This window comes from Pezoporus wallicus, unplaced genomic scaffold, assembly GCF_028554395.1.
Source record: "Pezoporus wallicus isolate ANWC-B61680 ecotype Strahan unplaced genomic scaffold, APGP_CSIRO_Pwel_v1 scaffold_7392, whole genome shotgun sequence".
Classification (NCBI taxonomy): Eukaryota; Metazoa; Chordata; class Aves; order Psittaciformes; family Psittacidae; genus Pezoporus; species Pezoporus wallicus.
The window spans coordinates 925362-946474 of record NW_026639923.1 but is presented as its reverse complement, the minus strand read 5'-3'; the positions used below and the strand labels follow the sequence as shown (position 1 = coordinate 946474).

The following is a 21113-nucleotide window of genomic DNA, read 5'->3' as shown; positions in this document are numbered from 1 at the left end:
CATACTGCTTGTCAAGATACTTGCAGGGAGACAATAGATATCTACCACTAAATTAGAAAATCCATTGTGTGGACAGGTACAGTTTCAGTGAGATACTAACCATGATCTTAGAAAAGTATTTGAGTTTTGAAGTGGCTAGGAGATCAGTTCTTATTTAGCTTCTGTCAAACTTCTTTTCTTTTTTAAATGCAAAACTCTTCAGATACCCAAGGAAGGCTTTAATATCAGGACATAAAAGGAGAGCTTCATACTGGCACTTAGATTTGAGATTATAATGCCAATATTTTACTGACTAAAAATATAAAATATATTATGTCTTCTGCAGTATAATTAAGCTTATGCATATCAGATGGACCATGTTCTTTCCATCTTTTAAATGCATTCATTGAGATGCAGATGTTGATTTTTCAATAAAGATGTCCAAAGAGGAATTGTAATATAAATAATGATTCACAACATTCTGAATGTTTTATGCTTTCTCTTCATAATTTTAACTATTTTTCCTTTTGGAGCAGGTACTTTTTGTGCTATGATCATTTGTTCTTGTTTCAGGAAATTAACTCCTAATGAAAGAAATAACTAATGTATTTGGTTATCCACATTTCTGAAACTATTAAACCTGTCCTGGAGTGCCTGCCTGAGCTTTTTGGGGGGACTTTAAGGACTGCAAATGAAAACTTGGAGCTTGCTGATGCAATTTTCAATATTTTGAAATCGTAGAAGCACAGCATGGTTTGGGTTGGAAAAGACCTTAAGGTCATCTTGTTCCAGTCCTCCTGCCATGGGCAAGGGACACCTCACACTAGAGCAGGTTGCACCAAGCCCTGTCCAACCTGGCCTTGAACGCTGCCAGAGATGGAGCATTTGCCACTACTTTGGGCAACCTGTTCAAGTGCCCCACCACTCACAGTAAAGAAACTCTTCCTTGTATCTAACCTGAATTTCCACGTTTAAGTTTGAAAATGTTAAGTAGAAATGTATCTTAAAGACTCATCAAACCCTTAGAATAAAATCCTTCTGATTTTGAAATCACTGGAAATTTGCTGTTCCTTATACAGCATCTGTGGGATCCTCTGCTAAAGAAAATAATGGCCACAGAAATGAAGCAGCAATGTGCATGCTGATTTATGTTCCAGGAAACCAAAGGCACTGGGAGTGGTTGTACTGTCAACTCAGGTCTCCTTGTGCATGTTATGCTTTGGGAAAAGCAGGCTTTTACTACCACTGCTGAAATTCTACATTTCTTCAAGTGTGGCTGTCACTGAGCAACACATGGCTTTATGTATAAATTTTCTGTATAATAATTACATTATAAAATCAACCTAGCATCTACAAATAGAGGTAACTTTCTGATAAAAAAACTAACTTGGAGGCTTTTTTCTTCCACAAGAACAAAACTCTGGCTGTTAACATTATCTGAATATGCAAATATGAAGGAAAGAAAGAATTTTGATGATTGGAAGAAATCTGGTTCACATTAACCATTTTAACCATTAATTATGTGAAGTGCTGCACACAAAACCAAATTGAAACATATATTGTGGCTCTCATAATAAACAGTTTCATCAAAGGACATGAAGAAGACAAAAATACTTTTTAGTAGGGGACTGTAGCCAAAGCAGCTTGTCATTACTTTAATATTTATGACTCTGTATCAGGATGATTTGGTGAATCTCTTTTAAGTACAAAAACTTTATGATGTCTACAGGCCATTAAGATGATATTATAACCTTCACAAAGCATACAGAGAGTTATGATACATGGCAGGAAGTAGGGCCCAGATTCTAATGAGACATTAGAGGAGTATCAGATAAATTCTGCTATTAGAACTCAATAATTATGCGCAGTTCATAAATTGTGACATCAGGTTTTAAATTAGGGTCAGAAAATTCTGAATAGTGTGTGGTTTCTGAGGTTAAAAATATAGGCAGAGCTAAATTTTCAAGCCATGGTGTAGTCATCAGGGGGGTTTAATGACAGAGGGCATGAAAGTGGATGTTCCTGACATTCCAAACTTGGCATCTTTAAGGGTTTCTCCACTTTTCTGTGTTGAGATTTGAGGTTGTCAATGTCTTTGATAAGTGTACCCTGCCCTAGCTCTGTTGGCTGCAGCCTTACTGTGGCTTGTACACCAGTTAAGAATAGTGACCCTTTATGTGTCTTTCAAACAAAACAGCTTTTGGTGGAAAAAGGGGCATCTTTACATGTTTGAACTTAATTTCTTCTCTGTACAAAGACTCATCTTCCAAAAGTGCTTTGAAGCTTTAAAAGTTTGTGACCTGTTTTTGAAAAGTATGGAGCAAACCACTATTCTCAGTGGGTATTGTGGATACTTTTTAGAATCATAGATCATTGGGTTTTGGTACAAGTTTTCCCTTTCCTCCCAGAAGGAGCAAAGCTTTTCAGGCTTCAAAACCACTTGTGGATAGTTCCTTTTTTTGTGGAATACAAATGCACATGACTGTCAATAGTAATATTTTTGAAGCATTATTAAACTTATTTTATAGGATTCAAAGTGTATTAGTCCATTTTTTATACTCAAATAGCAGTTTTCTTCTTAAACTTCCTATAAGGTTGGTAATTTCAGAAATTTAGACCTGTCTATTAGTATTCTTTCCTCTGAGAACTGTAGAAATGACATCCTAAAGCAATAAGTTGAAGAAATTGCCTGGAAGGCATTTAAAGAGACATTATATTAAATGGCAAAATATTTAGGTGTTATTTTTTTGTTGTTTGAAGCCTTTATGTTCTATGGTGAGTTTTTTGTATTGAGAAAACATCTGTCTAATTAAATACTTGGCTTAAAATGTTTATGCAACTTCTAGTAGATTAGAAGATGTATTGGCTCAGAATATATGTAATCAATTCAATATACATGAATGAATATCATATCAAGATAAAATGAGAACATCTCCAATTCCCAAGAAAAATCATTATTGTGTGTGATACGACTGGTCTTAATTCTTAAGCAGCAGTAAATAACAAACAGATGCTGTTGCCAGATTATAATTCTCAATTAGAACTGTTAATTGTGCAGACTCCATGTTTCTTTGTCTGATCTGGGGAATTGAGTGGTATTAAGACCCAAGAAATCTCTTTTTGAAGCTGTTCATTCTCTGTGCAGTCATGGATAATTGAAAGAGATGTGTTTACCTATCATTACCTAGCTTCTATGTCAAGTCTCTATGAGAAACTCAGCTGTGGAATAATAAGCTACAGAAATCATTTCACCCCCTCTCCTTGAAAGAATCTCCAATACAGAATGAGAAATTAACCCAATTACTCTTCTTTCCAAGTCACTGCTGGCTACTCTTGCACAGGAAGTGCATTCTTCTCTCAAGGTTGTTATTACTTTATGACTTGCAAGTGACAGTTAGTGGGTGCTGTGTTCATCTTTCTCTTTTGTCCCCTCATCCCTCCTCCACACTGTTTTATTTTCTTTCCCTCTCTGCTGCCTCAGTGCCTACAGCTCCACCACAGAATGTGCAAGTGGAAGCCGTGAACTCTACAACCATCCAGTTCCTCTGGACCCCTCCACCCCAACAGTTCATCAATGGTATTAACCAAGGATACAAGGTAAATAAAAACAAGATTTCTGTGACTTCAAATAGCATTTGCCTTAGCAGTTCTGGTAGATAACAATTAGAAGTTGAATCTAATAATCTCTGAATCTCCAAAGTGACTATATATCCTCAGGGGTATCTTAGAGAAGTAGAATGAAGTCAGAAGGGAGCAGTTGTTGCTCCTAACATTTGCCATTTATGTAAGTTCTAAAAAAGGAATATGTCATAGACTAAAAGTCTTAATACCTTTGTCATTTATCTGGAGAGTTTCCAAAGCCAAAACACAGTTCAATGTCAAACAGGCTGGAAAGTCAACACAGGAGATACAGATCGTCATGCCACTGAAAATCAGCCTTGACATTTCTATTTACTCTAATGCAAAATTCCCAGTAGTTTCATTAGAAACCAAGACATCACCCTAAATATTTGTCTTAACTTTCCTGCTGTGATGATATGGGAGATGTAAGAATGTAAAATGTATTAATCATGCTTGATGACATGGAGTTAGCATGGCAAGTCCCTGTTGATGTGGCAGCTGGCAGTATCTATTACAGTACGCAGAGCAGAGAGTGCTTAACAGAGCACTTGTTGGTACTTTGACCAGTGGAGTGTATGCTGAGAAGGTAACTGGAGTGGTTTATTTCTGTCTCTCAGGAAGGACTGTTTAATAGAAACTCCTTCAATGGTTCAGCAGTAGGGGCATAATAAGTGAAGGGTTTAAAAGCATTCATGGAAAGAACAAAGAGGAATCTTGTAGGAATCACAGAGCAGGGAAAGGGAGGACAGGTATGGTTTAGGAGCAGGGAGGAGGAAGGCGGATTTAGGTGTTAGGTGCAGGACTGTTGAGTGGGCTGAAAAGAATGTTCAGAAGACAAGCTGTGAATTGGGGGATTGTGGGTGGATTTAAGAAGTTTCACAAGGCTTGATCCTTCTCTGAGCATCTCTCAAAGTGATGGAGAAACTGAGACAGAGGCATGCATGGGAGCTTTAGTATTTTTGAGCAGATTTCTTCTCATTAAATGTTTTCAGACTCCCACTGCTGAAATACTGTGTACATGTATAGAATCATAGGATCAACTAGATTGGAAAAGACCTTTAAGATCGTGTGTATGTCTGTTTTTCCCAGAGACAGTATCAGCTTTCAAGACTAGGTGACTGACGGGGCTGCAGGAGTGTATCCTGAAACCTCAATACAGAAGTAGTACTTGGCTCCTGTTCAGACTCTGGAGAATAACAGCACTTTTGGGGCTTAGTGGTCTCCAATGCACTATAATTTTCTGGTGCAAGTCCAAGCATTGTGAGCCCAGTCAGATTTTGAAATGTCATATTTGTGATTTTGATTCTTTGTTTTATTCAAACAGGGTTTCAGTCTAAAGATCCCTAGTCTCATTGCATAGCTGCCCCTAATTTATGTTTCTGTTTCTTTCGTAATGGTATGAAATAATTAAAACCATGATTTTATCTGTCAGTGGTCAGTGAAAACTTTTGAAATGATCAAAATTTTTTTTCTTTGGATTTCTTTGCAGTAAATTGCAACAACTTTATCATTCCTGGTTCTCACAGGGGTTGTGAATTGCATTACGAAGACTGTGAGAGCATGTCTGTCAGTTACTCCAATAGTTTTTTGCATAGTTTATAAATCACTTGTAGTAGTCAAAGCTGTGCCTTTCCTTTCCTTAAGGATGAAACCCATTTTTTCCTTTAACTGACAGAATTGTTCTCCTGTATTTCCTGCACCTTTCCCAAAGAATGTGCAATGAAATATACTCAAAAAAGAGCGATCGGGTCCTCCAAAGTTTTAAGTGCCAACCGTAATCCACAAAGGTGATTTAGAAAAGAAAATAAAACTTACTATCCCATCAGCCATTTTCCATTTTTACCATTTCTTTGCAATTTATTTGCATTTCAAGAAGTTGTAAAGTGCACCTTTGCAAATATGAAATATCCCTCACAAAATTACTCCTTACAGTCCTCCCACTGCTTTCTGATTATCGGAAACTATAGACATTGGCAAAACTGTCAACTGTGGCTCATTAATTTCAGGCATCTATTCATGTTTATGAGCCTGAAATCAATGCAAGGAGTGAGATTTACACAGACACTGAGTAAGGCCTAGAATTTTAACAGGCCACACCATAAGGATTTTTGGACCAAATAAAAATTTCATCAGCACTTTCAAGCTTTAGATCCTGGAGCTTGTTCAGGCAATTTCAAAAATTGTTTTAAAATTTCAAAGTCATTTGCCAAAAATGAATTTTTTAAGCCCTCATTTAAGTACCTACACATAAGGTACTCCACTCTAAAACGTATCCATCACCAAGAAGATCAACGGAGATAAATGAAATCTTGAAGGACTGAGCACATCTGACAAGCATGTTACTTTAAATGCCTGAAAATGTCTTCAGAAGTTGAACTTTTGGGACCCAGGTGTTGAAAATTGTAGTAATCATCTTTCCAACCATTTTCTATTCTTTCTGTAGTTCCAGAACTGCTTGAATCATTCACAGGATAGATATCCCCAAACCACCCAATGCTGAAATACTCTTAGCCTGTTAGGCAAGGCTGGTCAATGGTATACTGGGGAGGGCGTAGAAGAGGGGTAGAGGGATGTGTGTCCCCTTCATCCTTCCCCCCCTTATCCCACTAACCTCTCTAACTAGTGGGATCTTAAAGTAATCCCAAAATAAGAGGAAGTATTTATCTCAGGGTAGCACTGAAAGTATTTTTCTTCCTTCAGCTTCTTTTCAGCAGCAGAGCCTGTCCATGCTAGTCAGAGCAGCCCAGAGAAAGCCAAAAGACTTGTGTCATACAAATAATAATTTGCTATAATTTTGGCACTGTTCAGTAGCAAAAATTGAGGATTGCAGTACCTCCATGGTATCTGTATATTCCCCATCACTAGTATTACACACATCCCTCCAGTTCTCATAGTAACGGTGTTCTATCCATCTGTTCAGCGTCAGAGCTGACAGTAGTTTAACAGCATTGCTTGTTTTTTCACAATCAGATTAAGATGGGTTTGGCAGCCAAGCATGCTTTGATTCCAAATAGACACAACTTCTGATGAGAGCTCATCCATGTTTGAATTTTCTAGCTTCTGGCATGGCCAGTGGATACTCCAGAGACTGTGACTATAGTCACCATTGCTCCAGATTTTCATGGTGTTCATAGTGGCTGCATCACCAACCTGAAGAAATACACTACTTACTACACATCGGTTCTGTGTTTCACCACACCTGGCGATGGACCACGCAGCACACCCCAGCTCCTGCGCACCCTTGAAGACAGTGAGTACTCAGCACTCGTGGAGAATCTCAGTGCTCAGATTTTGTTTGCTTGGATTTAAAAGCCAGAATATTTAAATCTTAAATTTTGACCTCAGGTTCACAGTCAGTTTGCAATCTCTTGTCAAGTTACTTTGCGTAACGACCTCAGCCAGTTGTCCAGTTGTGTTCCTTTAGCCAAATTAATGATATTTAATGTTTTTTTCATTATGGATTAAATCTGAATTTGATGGAAGCTGGAAGCTTCATGGTCTGGTTCAGCTAACACAGAACGTGTTGTTTATGTCTGTGAATCCTTATGCTCTTAAATCCATGTTCAGGCACCAAGTAAATGTGAAGTGATCTGCTGAGGAACTGAGCACTGGAACTTCCTGTGGAGGTCAATGATTCATAGAATGGTTTGGGTTGGAAGGGACCTTAAAAACTATCTTAGCTAGTCCCAACCCCCTAACACAGTCAGGGACACCTTCCACTAGACCAGGCTACTCAAAGCTCTATCCAGCCTGTCTTTGAACACTGCCAGGGTTAGGGCAGCCACAGGTTTATATTTAATTTTCAATTGTTTTCTTCTGTTAATCAATATATTGAAAATATCTGTATTTATGTTATATTGCAATTATTTGTATAAAGGGACCAGAATCATAACAATGCAGTAACTTTCATTCTGCAAAACTGGAGTCAGGATGAAAGAAAATGAAATAGATAGTTCAGCATATAAATTCTTCCCTGCATCAGAAAATATTTTGGCCTCTGTGGCCCCTTGGAAATTTTTGCTGAAGACATATTTGCAACTAACAAGTCTAGTGTGCATCTGATGCAGATAACAACTAAATTGCGGTGGCCTTCACAGCTAACTGTGTCCCCACAGTGATCTTGGCTCCGGCCAGTGCTTCAGTATCTTCCTGTCATGGTTCATCAGAAAAAATGCTGCATGTTTACAGATCCAAATCAGAAGAAAAAAAAGTCCAATAAATCCATGAAGGAATTGTTTTTAGAAATTGTGCTTTGCTTCAACAGGCATCTTTTATGTTAGTCAGTGTTCCTGTAAAGATAACTCTGTCATTACATTCACAGAAGTAAGTCTCCAAGTACTAATCCAATTTTTCATGAGATATTCCGAAAGAACATGAAGAAAATCAAATAATTCCCCATGGATTTTCATTTTGTGGTTAGTCTTCTCCATATGCCAGACCTGTGCCCCAAGAACAGATTGTAGGCTTAAACCTTTGACTGTTAGAAGATCACAGAGATAGCAGTTTACCTAACAGAAATCCATGTGAACCATGAATATGAACTCATACTTGTTCATCTGTGGTTAAAGGGAAAGCGTGGAGAAAAGGTATGATTCTGTGAGAAACATGCACTACATTCCTCTGTGTAGTATTAACTTTTTTGCCTGTTTTCCTACGGAAATTGAGCTTTTGACTTTGAGGGTTTGTAAATATATTCGACTGTCTGTCTTGGGTTCATCTGTCTTTCTCCCTCCAACAACATTTGAAACCTGTGGCTAATTTCAGTGAGTAAAGAAGAATAAGAAACCAAAGATATGACTTACTAAGATTTTGTGAAAATGGATCAGCTGGGAAGAGGAAAGAGTCTATTAATATTTCTGCTGAAGGCAAGGCTGCAGAAATGAGCCTTAAAGACTTTGCAGAAAAGTGGGAGAAGGAGCACAGCAAAGACCTTGAGGGTATCTCAGAGAGAGGTTGGGATCAAGTGCCATTTTAAACACAAGGAAATTCCATCATGAAGCATAAATCAAGAGAAAACTAGACTTGTATTTTGTAAGACATTTAAAACATTTCTTGGTGCATGCAGCTGTATGCTGCAAGGAGCCTCAGCAGTAAAGATGAGCAGTTTTCTTTTTTCCTTTTTAATCCTTCACAGTTGTTTTCCTCAGTTTTCTTGGTGGCAGAGAAGTCAAGTGCAGGATGGTATAATGCATCTTTGCAGAGAACTTGTTAAATCTAAGTTGCTTCAGGATTTATGTGGTGGGGAAAAAATATTTGAAAGGACTGATGTTCATGTTTTCAGGTGATAATTTCCTGTCTATATAGCAAAGTTAGGCAATCCTTTAGGAAAAAAAAAACAGTGCAAACAGATCCGTTTGATGATGAACTGTAGGTCAAATAAAATCTGATGTCCAGTCAGAAGCATTGCATCCTGGCTTGGAGTAACCTGCACCTGGTTTTCATGATGACATGAAAGTTGGACTGCAACTGAAGGAGCTAATTGGAGTAAAGCTTTGCGAGTATGAGGTTTGCATGTCTGCAGATCCATAGTCCTGAATAGCACATAATTGCTGTGCTCTTGTTGGGTATTCCCGAGATCAGTACCAGATCAGCACTTCTTTCTGTAATGCTTAGACTACTAGATACTGCAGAATGGATTTGGAAATTTTCCTCACTAGGATTGCAGAATTGCAAATGTGGTTGTAGCTGACCTACTGGCAGGCTTGGGGTTTTTTTTTCATCATAGCTGGAGGGGAATGAGAAACTGGACTAAATTGAAGAGGAAACAAAATATGAAATTGCAGACGAGAAATTGCCAACTGATGTCAGTGGAGCTGGAGGATACTCGGGCAGGGATCCAGTGACAGAAGCACAGTGAATATAAAGTGAACAAAAACTCCTTTTTCCAGTACAACGATTGAAGAGAGAACAGCAGTTGGATCAAAAATCAGTCAGGATGTCTTCCTTGAAGATCAAAATTGAGTCAGGATGGCATATTCTTGACAGTCATTCCATTTTATACTCTTTCATTGCACACTGGGGAGCTGAAATTTTTAAGAGCTCTTGAGCTACATCATAAAAATCCTTTAAAAGTTTCACACACTTGTGTTCATTTTCCAAAAGACAGTTGCCATTATGTTGGACTTTTTAGGGTTGTTTTAGGAGAACCTATCCAAGCAGAGGCTCGGTGACTTTGTCGTAGCTTTGACCTTGCAGAGGCAAAAGGCTCTTTTCATATGAGGGGCGTGCTGGTGATGTTGCTACAGACCTAAGGCTAGATAAGCTACCACAGAGGCATGAGGAAATGCTGAATGCCATCACTAAGGGAAAAGAGCAAACACAAGCACTTCCAGGATAGCCAGCTTGATTGTTCTTATTAGGTTAGCTCAAGAAGGCAGGCAGTGAACAAGTTGTGTGCAAGTCTCCTGCTGCCACTCTCTTTAGTTCGCTGCACAGTTAGGATGAATACTGGATAAAATAATTTTTGAGATGGTAGCCAGAGAGCTTCTTACCACCTTGTGTTCTCTACTCTTCCCTACAGCTTTCACAGATGTTTCCAGAAGGCTTCCCTTGGCCCTGGCTCAGTGTTTTATTTCTTCAGCCCTACCCTTGCCACATGAATCAGATCAAAAGTAAGTGGGGTTCTACTGTTAACAGATTTTCTTTTCTGATTGCCAGAGCCAGGAGCAGTGGGACATCTGAGTTTTACTGAGATTCTGGACACATCTCTCAAGGTCAGCTGGCAGGAACCAGTGGAGAAAAATGGCATCATTACAGGCAAGTATCGGCTGCTATCTCCTTTCTTTTTGTTTAAGTGCGTGTATGGTGGAATGTACCATTGCAGTGAAAAAATGTTTGTGGAATAGAGCTTTTAGGGAGATCTTTTAGGGAGATCTGGCTACTGCAAGCACTGGTTTCCTGCTCCCTCTTTTTTGTAATTGAAATGTCAGTTAGGACACGTTATAAAAAGTATGGGTCCAATTACTGGTACTTCATGATTGTGGTCACTATTGGCAGCTCTGTATTGGAAATCAGCACCCCATGGAGTTTCTGGTCTTGTTAAATCTTCCATGACTACCACCTGTGTTACTGCATCTCTGAAACTTGGTGAGATAGTGTTTGGTCTTTGCTGTTTGGGTGGGGGGTTCCTACATGGAGTTTACAGCTGCAAAAACTGTATTGGGATTGCTAAGATTTGCAATCAAGCCTGAGCCTGAAATCAGTGGAATCCTTCATCTCTGATCAAGTGGTCTGGCTGTGGACTGCGTAACAGAATTTGCATGTCATTACTTAATCTTGTATAAACCATCACAAGGGTTCAAACCTCTCTTGTTTCTCTTTGATGAGCTTACCATTTGACAATCTATTTATCTATTTACTCTATGCCAGCGTAGATACAACATCAGCAACTTCATTATTTTTCATAAAGGAAGCTATAAGTAGTTGAGAAAAACCCTAGTTCTTATCAACAGGACAATATTGTTTTCAGATGGAAAACTTAGAGCTGCACAGGATAGACATTCCATTGAACAAAGGCTTTCAAGGTTTTGAAGTACAGAAAAGCTCCCAATTTTAAATTACTGGAGTTAAAAATCATACTTGGGAAGGAAGACTATCATTTCACATGGATCAAAATATTTTGCTTTGGGAGCATTGACGTTGAAATGTTTCATTTAAAAATTTATATATATAATTTATACGAACAAAATATGATTCAGCAGTTAAAAAAATATCAGACTTTCTGGCTCCTGAACATTAAAATGTTCTGTCAGTCTGATTTCCTGAAGCATTTTAACTTTGACAGGTCTAATTATTTTGGTAGGACTTGCACTTGTCAATGTTTTCTCTGTGCACCTGTAACATGCACCATTTGTACGTGTCTTTTTGCTGTCTATAGTGTATGTGGAGTCTTTATGCAGATCACCTTATGCCTGTATACCATGGTAACCTCCCTGAAATATCCATTGATTTAAGTGGCTTGAGAACAGAAACTAATGACTTCTGAAAGAAGAGCAGTATTGATTCAGTGAAGGTGGCCAAAGCCTTCAAGCCTGAGTGCTTAAATTTAGGTACCTAAATCCAGCCTAGCTCTCTAAGATGATGTAATACTCATCCTTATTAAGCACAAGTTAGCAGCATTATGCTTATTGTTCCAGAATTGCTTTGCTAGAAACAAGCTGCTGCCTCCCAGAATGGGTTGAAACCTGGTGGAACACATAGATGGACTTTTTGGGGCAAATTGTTTCAGAAAGAATGAACTCAATAAGCTCTGTAGTTCATAAAGAAACACCAGAGTAAAAAAGGCCAGCAAAGTATTGAAGGAAAAAGAAATATCCTTAAATGAGGCAAATTGCATTTGGGATAGAAGAAAAGAACAGCAAAACTGTTCATGCTCTGAGTACCTGAAAGGTTTATAGATGGCTGCTTGGAGACCTGAGGGCTCACAGAGGCAATTATTCATCATTTCTGCTCATTGATACCTTTACTGGACATTCTTGGTCCTTGCACCAGAGCTGGGAGGAAGAAGGCGCGAAGGGTGGTGCCCGGCAGCTGCCTGTGCTGGGAAATTGCCCATTACTCTGGCTATAAATTTCAGTATCTTCCTCATTCTCTCGGTAAACATTGATTTATGAGGATCTGGATGTAGACGGACAGTTTGTGATTGGATGTACTGCTCTCTTGTAGAGAATTTACTCCAGATCAACAGAAAATTATTTCTGAAACTCCCCTGGTCATTAGTTTCCGTTAGGCAGCATCTTGTGGCGAGGGTGGAGTGCCAAAGCATACAGGAAGGCTCTGTGGCACCTATTCTGTTCTCATTTACACTGAAGCCAGAAGAAACACTCTCAGTGCAGGCCGTGGGCTCCCCTGTGCACATTTCTGGCAGTGCTCACATCTGTAAAACAGCAAGCACATTTTTACCAACCACATGTCCTAAAGTCCTGCCCATCTGTCAGTCATTGTGGCTTAAGTGCTACTTGGGGGTATGGTGGATGTTGTTCTTTTCCTTCAACATTTTTTCTTGTGGTTTTGCTATGCATGATTACATTTGGCTTTGTGTCTGCTCTGTGTGTATCTGTTTTCTATTTGCATTTTTTTATATGACTAGAATTTGACTGTACATTTGAAATATCCAACAGTAAATGATGCCTCTTTGCCTTGTCTTCAATTTGCGTATGAAGTCAGGATATTTTTCTTGGTGAATATTTTCTCAGAAAATAAATACATAGAAACTATATACCTAATGGGCAAGAAAGCTGGGTCTCATCCCTGTGGTCACAAGGGAGAAAACAAAATGTTCAAAGAATAATTGCCATCATTTGATGTATATCCGAATATTACTAGATGTGAGAGAAGATGTCTCAATCACTTCATATTGCCTAATGCATGGTGGATGAAGCTTTCTGTTGTTCATAAGCCACAAATGGATAGAGAAAGCATTAAAAATTCCCTGCTTATTTGCTTCTGGTTATTTATTGCTTTGAGCAACCTGTTTTGTTTTATTCTGAGGTGACACTCCTCAATTCCCTCTGCCAGCCTATGTGTAGGGTTCATAGCAGGCGTAGCCAGGTCACCTGCAGCTCCCAGGCAGACAGATGAGCTATATCACGGCCCTTGCCCAGCCTCTGCTCCATCCATGACTGCACATGGATGTTCTGCTGGCTGGGGGCACAGCTGCTGGGTTTGTGTCCTCTGTTGGGAAGCGGGGAGATGCACAACTGCACCTTCCTCAGACTCCTCATTCTTCCACATTGCCCACAGGTTCTAAAAGAAAGGGTGTAGGAGGGTGATCATCATTCTGTTCACAACTCCTTCATGCCTTTTCACTGAGCATCAGAGTGAACAGCCACCCTCCACCTTTCTGTTTGCTCTCTGTTAAGAAAAGCAGTAGAGTGCTTAAACATTGTCAGAAACTTCATATAGACTATAATTTTGCCTGTAATATATAAACTCTGATCCCTGGTAATCAATGCTCAAGCCTTTTCAGAGAGCATCAGAATGCCACAGTATCGCTGAGATACTGATAAATTGCTGACTTAATCAAATCCCATTCAGACACTTGCTTAAAACTGATTCCAGGTGAGCATTCAGGAGGTTTTCCCTTTCCCCTAGCTAGTGCAAAGTCAGGCAAGCAGTTGCAGTGAAGTATCACCTCTCTGTATCTCTGCCCTCTACCTGAAACGCAATTAGTGACTATTTGTTCATGCAAAATTAGATTATCATGAATCCTTGTCAGTGATGGCAGCTAGCTTAGAGGAAGGATAACAGCTCACACCTCTTAAACTCACAGAAATATTTGTCTCACCATGCTTTTTGAGTTGATGTTTCCGTGTTGATTAATGCCATAAGGTATTTTGCTATGACAATTTGTATATGTTAATCAGCTTGTCGTGATATTTTTAAAGATAAAAAAAAAACCCTCAAGCCCCCCAGCTGGGCTGAATTCCTCACCTTAAATGATGGGAACAGGAACCCAGTAGGGAGTTTCTCTAGCTAGCTTGCCTCATGCATGGTTCACTCAGTGGGGTTCCCTTCTGTTAGTCCTTTACACTCACTTCCATTTCACAGGCATTCAAGAGCTGTGTTGTGGCTTTTCCCCCCCGAGTCAAATCACAAAAGAAAGCTGCAATCAGGCAAACTTTTCAGACAATCTTTCTGGAGACTGGCACAGGGAGGTTCAAATGGGTTCAAACGAGAATAAAGTGGGGCTGGGCAGGAGGAGGACAAGCAGATCTGGAGGTAAAATTGAGCAAATCAGCCAGTAGAAAGTTTCAAAAGTTCTTGCAAGGCAAATGGTTATAAAAGTGACAAAAAGGAAAGCCTGGTTATGAGAGAAGAATAATACAGAGGTCAAGGTGAGTCAGTTTTGGACAATACATGGGCTACACTGTGGTTTTGAAAGAAAGGATAATGATTCACCATGCTGAAAGATTTGTGCAAGGAACAAGCAGTGGGAAGTAGAGGTTTTTCAGTTCCTAGAAGATTTCCACATTATTCCTGCCTGATTGTTATTGTCAGATTTGTAAGTATTTCTAGATATACAGCAGCAAAGGTTACTTCAGCCTGGAAGGGGGATAGCCCTACTAAGCACACACAGATTTTTAATTAGGTATTCCAGCTGGTGAGAAGATGTTGTATTTTCCAGTGTTTCTTCCTATTTGTTTCACAGAGTTCACAGAATGCGAGACCACCCTTCAGAAAGATTATCCCCAGATTTTCTAGCCAGTTCATAATAAGCACTTTATCATCATAAAAAGAGACAGTCTGTTGAGACTCCATGTCCTCCTCCCTCTGTAATCTGGGGGGTAGATGATACCAGATGGGGTACGTACATCAATTGTGTATTGGAAATAAGAAGATTAGAAAAAATACTTGGGTATTGTAGCCAATGTTTACTTCAACCTTTTTTTCTGCTTATAAAAGGTGACCACAATGGAGCAGAGTAAGAAAAAAGTCATACCAGCATGGATCACAAGCAAGTCTTGCAGATGAAGGAATTTACCAGTGTCTAGGTTATTGTGCAACTGTGCTTTAGAAGAAAAACTAGAGCCCACCGCTGCTCAGAGCCCCCTGACTTCTGTGTGATTGCTTTTCAGGGTACCAGATCTCCTGGGAGGTGTATGGCAGGAATGAGTCTCGTTTTGCCCGCGTGCTACCTAACACCACGCTGGAGTACAAGATCACAGGGCTGTCATCACTCACTACCTACACCATTGAGGTGGCAGCTGTGACTGCAAAAGGGAGTGGATGGGTTACGTCTTCCACCATCTCTTCTGGTGTGCCTCCAGGTTGGTGAAACTGCATGAAACAAGTTAAAATAGGGCTGTTTGGAGGGGCTAGGGCTAGTCCGGAGGAGAGAAGCTGCGTGGAGGCATCATAGCAGCCTTCCAGTATCTGAAGGGGATCTAAAAGAATGCCAGAAAGGGACTATTCATCAGAGACTGTACTGATAGAACAAGGAATTTTAATTGGACATAAGGAAGAAATTCTTTCCTGGGAGAGTGGTGGGACACTGGAACAAGCTGCCCAAGATGGTTGTGAATGCTCCATTCTTGTCAGTGTTCAAGCCCAGATTGGGCAGAGCCTTGGTCAGCATGGTCTGGTGTGAGGTGTCCCTGCCCATGGCAGGGGGGTTGGAACCAGATGATCTTAAGGTCCTTTCCAACCCAAACCATTCTATGAATCTTCAAGTTTCTGTGTTCCAAAGATCACAAATTATTTTGATTCAGTAATAATAAAAATGGTTTTATTTATAAAGCATTGGAATTCTTTGCACCAATTTCATTTTTAGAATAGGTGAAAAAGTGAACATGGACAAACTTGCAATTTGAGATTACCGGAAAGTTTAGGCTGTTTAATACAAATACAAAAAAAGTTACAGGGGTGGCAGAAGGAATGGACAAAGTAATAAAGTGGATGCCATACAAAATCTCTTGACATTTACAAAGTAACACAAGAATGTACCTGAATCATTTGAAAAAGTGTTGCTTTGGGGGAGAAATAGAGTTTGTATATGGGAAAGGTTTTTTCATTTCTATGCTGTATAGCTTATGTCACCTATAAGAGCTCACTTGTATAAAGAAACTAAAATCTTATTTACAAGATTAGGGAGTTGTGGCCCAAGAAGGATTTGGGAGGAGGTTGTCCTGTGCTGCACTGTCTGAGTTACCATTTGGGCACCTCTAAATTCAGCCTTGTTTGCATTTTGGTTTTAACATTCTACCCTCTCCCTCAACCAGTCTAGAAAGGAAACTGAAAAGCCAATTCACGCAAACAAGCAATTTCAGTTAATGTATAGGTTATAGAAGTAGAATTTCCAAAAGTGGAGCAGTTACTGTACATCACTGAGGGTAATCCACATTTTACCTTTTCCAGTATTTTTGAACTTTTCTGTATGTCTTGAAGTATGTTTGCCTTTCTTTTCCCTAATCACAGGTAATTGTGACAAGCTGTAGACTGGATCAATGCCATGCTCCCTGTTGTTAGCCAGATAACAGCATTATCCTGCTTGGTCAGGGTTAGTTTATTGATTGTAGTTCCCACAAACTTGAACCAAGAATCAAGAAATACTGTGGGTTTGTGCAGACTTGAAGTATATGCCAAAAAGCTGTTTATTTTTTACCTGTTGCATTTGCACATAGTGCAGTATTATGAATAATTACTGATAATTGGTAAGTAATTTCCATTACTTACCAAAGCAGGTACTATTGGGAATTTATTCTAAGCAATCTATATTTAATCTCTTTGCTGGGCTTGCTTTTGCTGATAATTCAGATAATATTAAAAATGTACATACTGCTGTGAGCTTGACTGATGGGAAGGAAAAATCTGATTGAGGCCACAGATTCTTCCTTGTAGAAGGTCACCCTCTTTATCCGGAGTAGAAGTGAAACAACAACAAAATCTACTTTATTCAGGCATCAGAAATGCTCTCTAAACCCCATCTTATTATAGGCTAATGTAAGTATCACAAAGTCTTCCCCATTCACTACACTAAAATTAGAGTCTTATTCTGCTGTTAATACGTCATAGTTGTCTGTACTCTAAGAGGTAAGTAAAAATTATTGTTCTTTGATTCTAGAGAAACAGAAGTACAGTGGAATTAGGTGACCTGGTGAGTGACTGGCAGATCTGGAATTGGGAAGTACCTTCCTCCCTGAGCCGCCACACTTTGTCACTTGTGCAGCTTCTCTAAAATAGTAGTAGTAATCCTGTAGATGGGCTCTTACTTTTCTCATTTGATCTGTAAAGATGTGGTGTGTGCCCAGAGCAGCAGAAAGAGTAATGCTGTAATGGTCTACCAAATATAGTAGTAGTCTACCAAAAAGAAAAACCCCACAACTATTTGTTCTGTTGCAATTGTTACCAGGGTATTTTATATGCTGAAACACTGAACGTCAGCCTGTGTTACAGGGCCCTAGACAAAGAGCTTTTCCACACTCATTTACATTTCTATTTCTTCAGAGCTTCCAGGTCCTCCATCCAACCTGGTGATTTCCAACATCAGCCCTCGCTCTGCCACGCTTCAGTTCCGGCCAGGCTATGATGGCAAAACCACCATCTCCAAGTGGATAGTCGAAGGCCAGGTATGTCCCCGACAAAAAGCTCTTAATTAAGTTTCAGTGGAGTTAAAAAGGGTCTAATTAGTGAATTGCTGTTTGATTACAAGTTTTGTTTAACTTTGGATCAAAGCTCTTCAGTAAATGGCCTGGTGGTAGCTGTCCAGGGGGTTCTGGAAAGGTTTGAGTGTGGGGTAGCTTGAGAGGCTTAGCTGAGAAATGTCTGTGTGACAAAAGGGACATATGAATGCTGTAACCTCTGTTCAAAAGAACAAAAGAAAAATATTTGGTATTTATATATATGTGTGTGTGTGAGAGAATGCTTATCCTTTAAATAATGCATATGGATTTTTGTAAAGTAGCTTTTAAGTTCACAATAACATCAGATGCATCATAAGCAACACCTACAGTAGAACTTCAGTCCATCCATTTACTTCAAAAAGGATTTGAAACCTGTATTTAGGTTCTGTTGGGTGTATTTTCAAACCAGATGCAAACCTGGAATTATTATCTCAGACATGCAGAGGTATAGGAAGAATTGCATTGAACAGTAAAGATACCATTGTTCATGAGACCGAGTGTATTTTTCTATCTTGTAATGAAATATACTGAGGTTTTCTGTCCAGGCTTCTATATATGAACAGGGTGAATTCTCTTCTTCATCAGCTTTAAACAGTATCCCTCTTTCTGCTGTCATTATGCCTTGGAGGAGTTACACATTCCTCATTTGTTCTCCTGACAGATGAGCTTTGCTTCTTCATTCCCACCCACAGATCTTTATAAATAATATAATCTGTTTTTAAGACCAAATGTTGGACTTCTTAAATCATCGTCACCACCTCGACATGTTGATACAATCACTTTACTTGGTAATGCGATTGTTGTGAACAAGTTGGTACATTCTGTACCATTTACATACACAATGCATATAACAGAATCAAACACTGAAATCCTGTAATATGGTGGCTTGGCACATTCTGAGAAGCATTTTTGTGATGGATAAATTGTTGTTGCTAGGAATTTGTTAATTCTGTGAGTTTCAGAGCACCACTGAAGTGAAATGAATGCTTTAAAACTGCGATAATAATTCCCATTAAGTTCATCTGCATGCTTGAAGCGTCCCAGGTACAAATAGGGGTTGAAGGATTTTTGGTGTGCAGGGAGGAACGGCGATCTTGTTCACAAACTTCACCATCATCTCATGTGTTGCTAGAAAAGTCAGGGGCTTAGTGGTTCTGATAGATCCTGGATCCAGGAGTCTTTGCTCCATCTGGGGAAGCAGCACAGCAAAATCTTTGTGGAGCCTGGGCAGTTCTTTTCACCAGCTACCCTGCAAGTTTCTGTGCACTGTACCTCGTTGGCTTTGGCATAACAAGAAATGCTGTTCTAAGTGGATTCAATTAGGCAAGCAAAAGAAAGAGTAATCTTGCTCCCGTGATTAACAAAAATCTTTTCAGATATGCAGGTAAATTGGTGGCTCCTTAAGGATATAGCAAATCTTGTTCCCAGCATGACAGCTGCATATAATCCTCTGTTCACAGCCCCTTTCTGCCAGCGCTCAAACTCTCTCTCTCTTCAAGTGGCATTTCACAGCATCCTTAGCCAGTCTAAACCAGAGCTCTGGTGTTCTGCTCCCATTCTCTCTCCTCATCCTCATCACTCTTGTAATGACTTTCTTACTCCTGCCGTCTGCACACACCAGTTCTGGTGTGATCATACCCAGAGCTGCTACAAAACTTGATCCAGCCAAGAACAAATGAGTTTCAGACAGTTCAACTCTGCACAGGCTGTGTATGATCAGAAGAGCACCATTACAGGGGGAGGAGATGAGAATATGGTAGTGGGAGCAGAGATGAGGGCAAAAATGACGTTGATCTAAGCTGCCTTGAGCCTGCCTTCTGGACTTCACAAGTTTCCCTGCCTACCTTTCAAAGACACGCAAGCTTTCACAAAACAGCTGCAAGTCACACCACAGTGTTCACTTTTGCCTTTCATGTAGTTTGTTGTAAGGAGTTAATCTGTGCTGGGATGCAGTCTACTGTTGCAACACTTTTATTTTACCATAGACAACCATAACTGTTCCTCAGGACCACATTAGATAGGAGGGCAGTAGGTATACCCAAGCCACCCCAGTGTTTTCTATGAACATTGAACATGAGCATATAGGCAGGATGTTTTTTCCTTCTGGGTCTTTTATTCACTGGCCTGTGTACAGCTTTTAATAGCAGCGTTGTGTTTCATGCCTTAGCGTTAAATTAAAAGCCACTTAAGGTGTGGTTTTGCATACTATGATTTTAAAACAGGTGAAATTGCCAAGTGTTAGGATCACAATTAACTATTAAAACACTAATCTATGTGTTCTACTTTGCAATTAATCAGTCGAATTAGAGAGTAAATAATCTGTCCAAGCAGGTACAGGCACTATATCTCCAACCATTCACAAGTGTTTTGACCACTGGCCTTTCTGAAAGCTTGCAACAAGGTGCACAGTAGCTGAAAACAGCTAATAGATTGCGAAAAAGTGTGATGCAGTTTACTAAGTCCTTGTGCAGCATGACCTCTCCTGAAGGAGAACTAGATTGATCTCGCACACAGGTCTGTTCCTTCTGCACTGTACTTCTGCTGTTGGTGGGTTCAATATAAAGCATGACCAACAAATACCTGGTACTGTCGTGCATTTATCTGGGGTCTGACTGTGTGGCCAGGTGATAGCTTTCCATTGGACATTCCTTATATACTCTGTCTTCTCTTCCGTATCTACTGGGAATACACTCTTTACTCTGAATGTCCAAGTCCTTACAGACAAATTTCAGCTATTTTATATTCACACACACAAACAGCGTGCCACTGACATGTTTTTCTTTATTCCTTTGTATGGCATGACGCTTCCTAGATAAGGGCAGGTGTAGAAAATGTTTCAAGTATTCCATTTTGGCTAAGTGCCATTTCTGAAGTCTGATACTTCATGAACAATTTGTATGAAAAACACAGCTGGGAATTGCAGATGACGTGAAATTTTGTACATCTGGCCTTGGCTTCTGCTTTTTGTGCTGGGGTGTAAATTCACAGAGGCCACTGTGGAGCTAATTCTCAATTATGTCAGTGAGCATGAGGAGAGAACCAGGTCTTTAAGATTTTAGGCTGGTAGATACCGAAGTATCAAGCTTTAAAAAAATCCTGTGTCTGTGTTTCCACTGAAGCTGCATTTTGTACTTCTGAAGGGATTTCTTGAACATTAGGCTGGGTTTTTTTCCATCTTTCAATCTAGACTCAGAGGAGTGGAGGAAACTGGATTTCCAGAGGGCTAAAAAAATGTACGAATGCTATTTAAAGAAGATTTCTAACATTATTTTTCCATTACATACAGTATAATTTAAAGAGAGGAGGGTGTAATGTAATATAAAGGTTCTGCTGAGACTTATTCAGAGGGACCAGCAGCAACTGTCTTGTGGCATTGACACTCACGGGTAATAT

The 21113-nt window shown here is 39.6% G+C and overlaps 1 protein-coding gene across 1 annotated transcript in view; it reads left to right on the top strand.

The window, feature by feature from the left end:
- SDK1 (sidekick cell adhesion molecule 1) overlaps nt 1–21113 on the top strand; it is a 418140-nt gene that overhangs the window by 303853 nt on the left and 93174 nt on the right. Inside the window, exons 18-22 of the mRNA XM_057416915.1 lie at nt 3461–3576; nt 6658–6850; nt 10258–10356; nt 15177–15368; nt 17545–17666. Of these exons, the coding sequence (XP_057272898.1) occupies nt 3461–3576; nt 6658–6850; nt 10258–10356; nt 15177–15368; nt 17545–17666 (722 nt within the window). The remainder of the gene's footprint in view (nt 1–3460; nt 3577–6657; nt 6851–10257; nt 10357–15176; nt 15369–17544; nt 17667–21113) is intronic.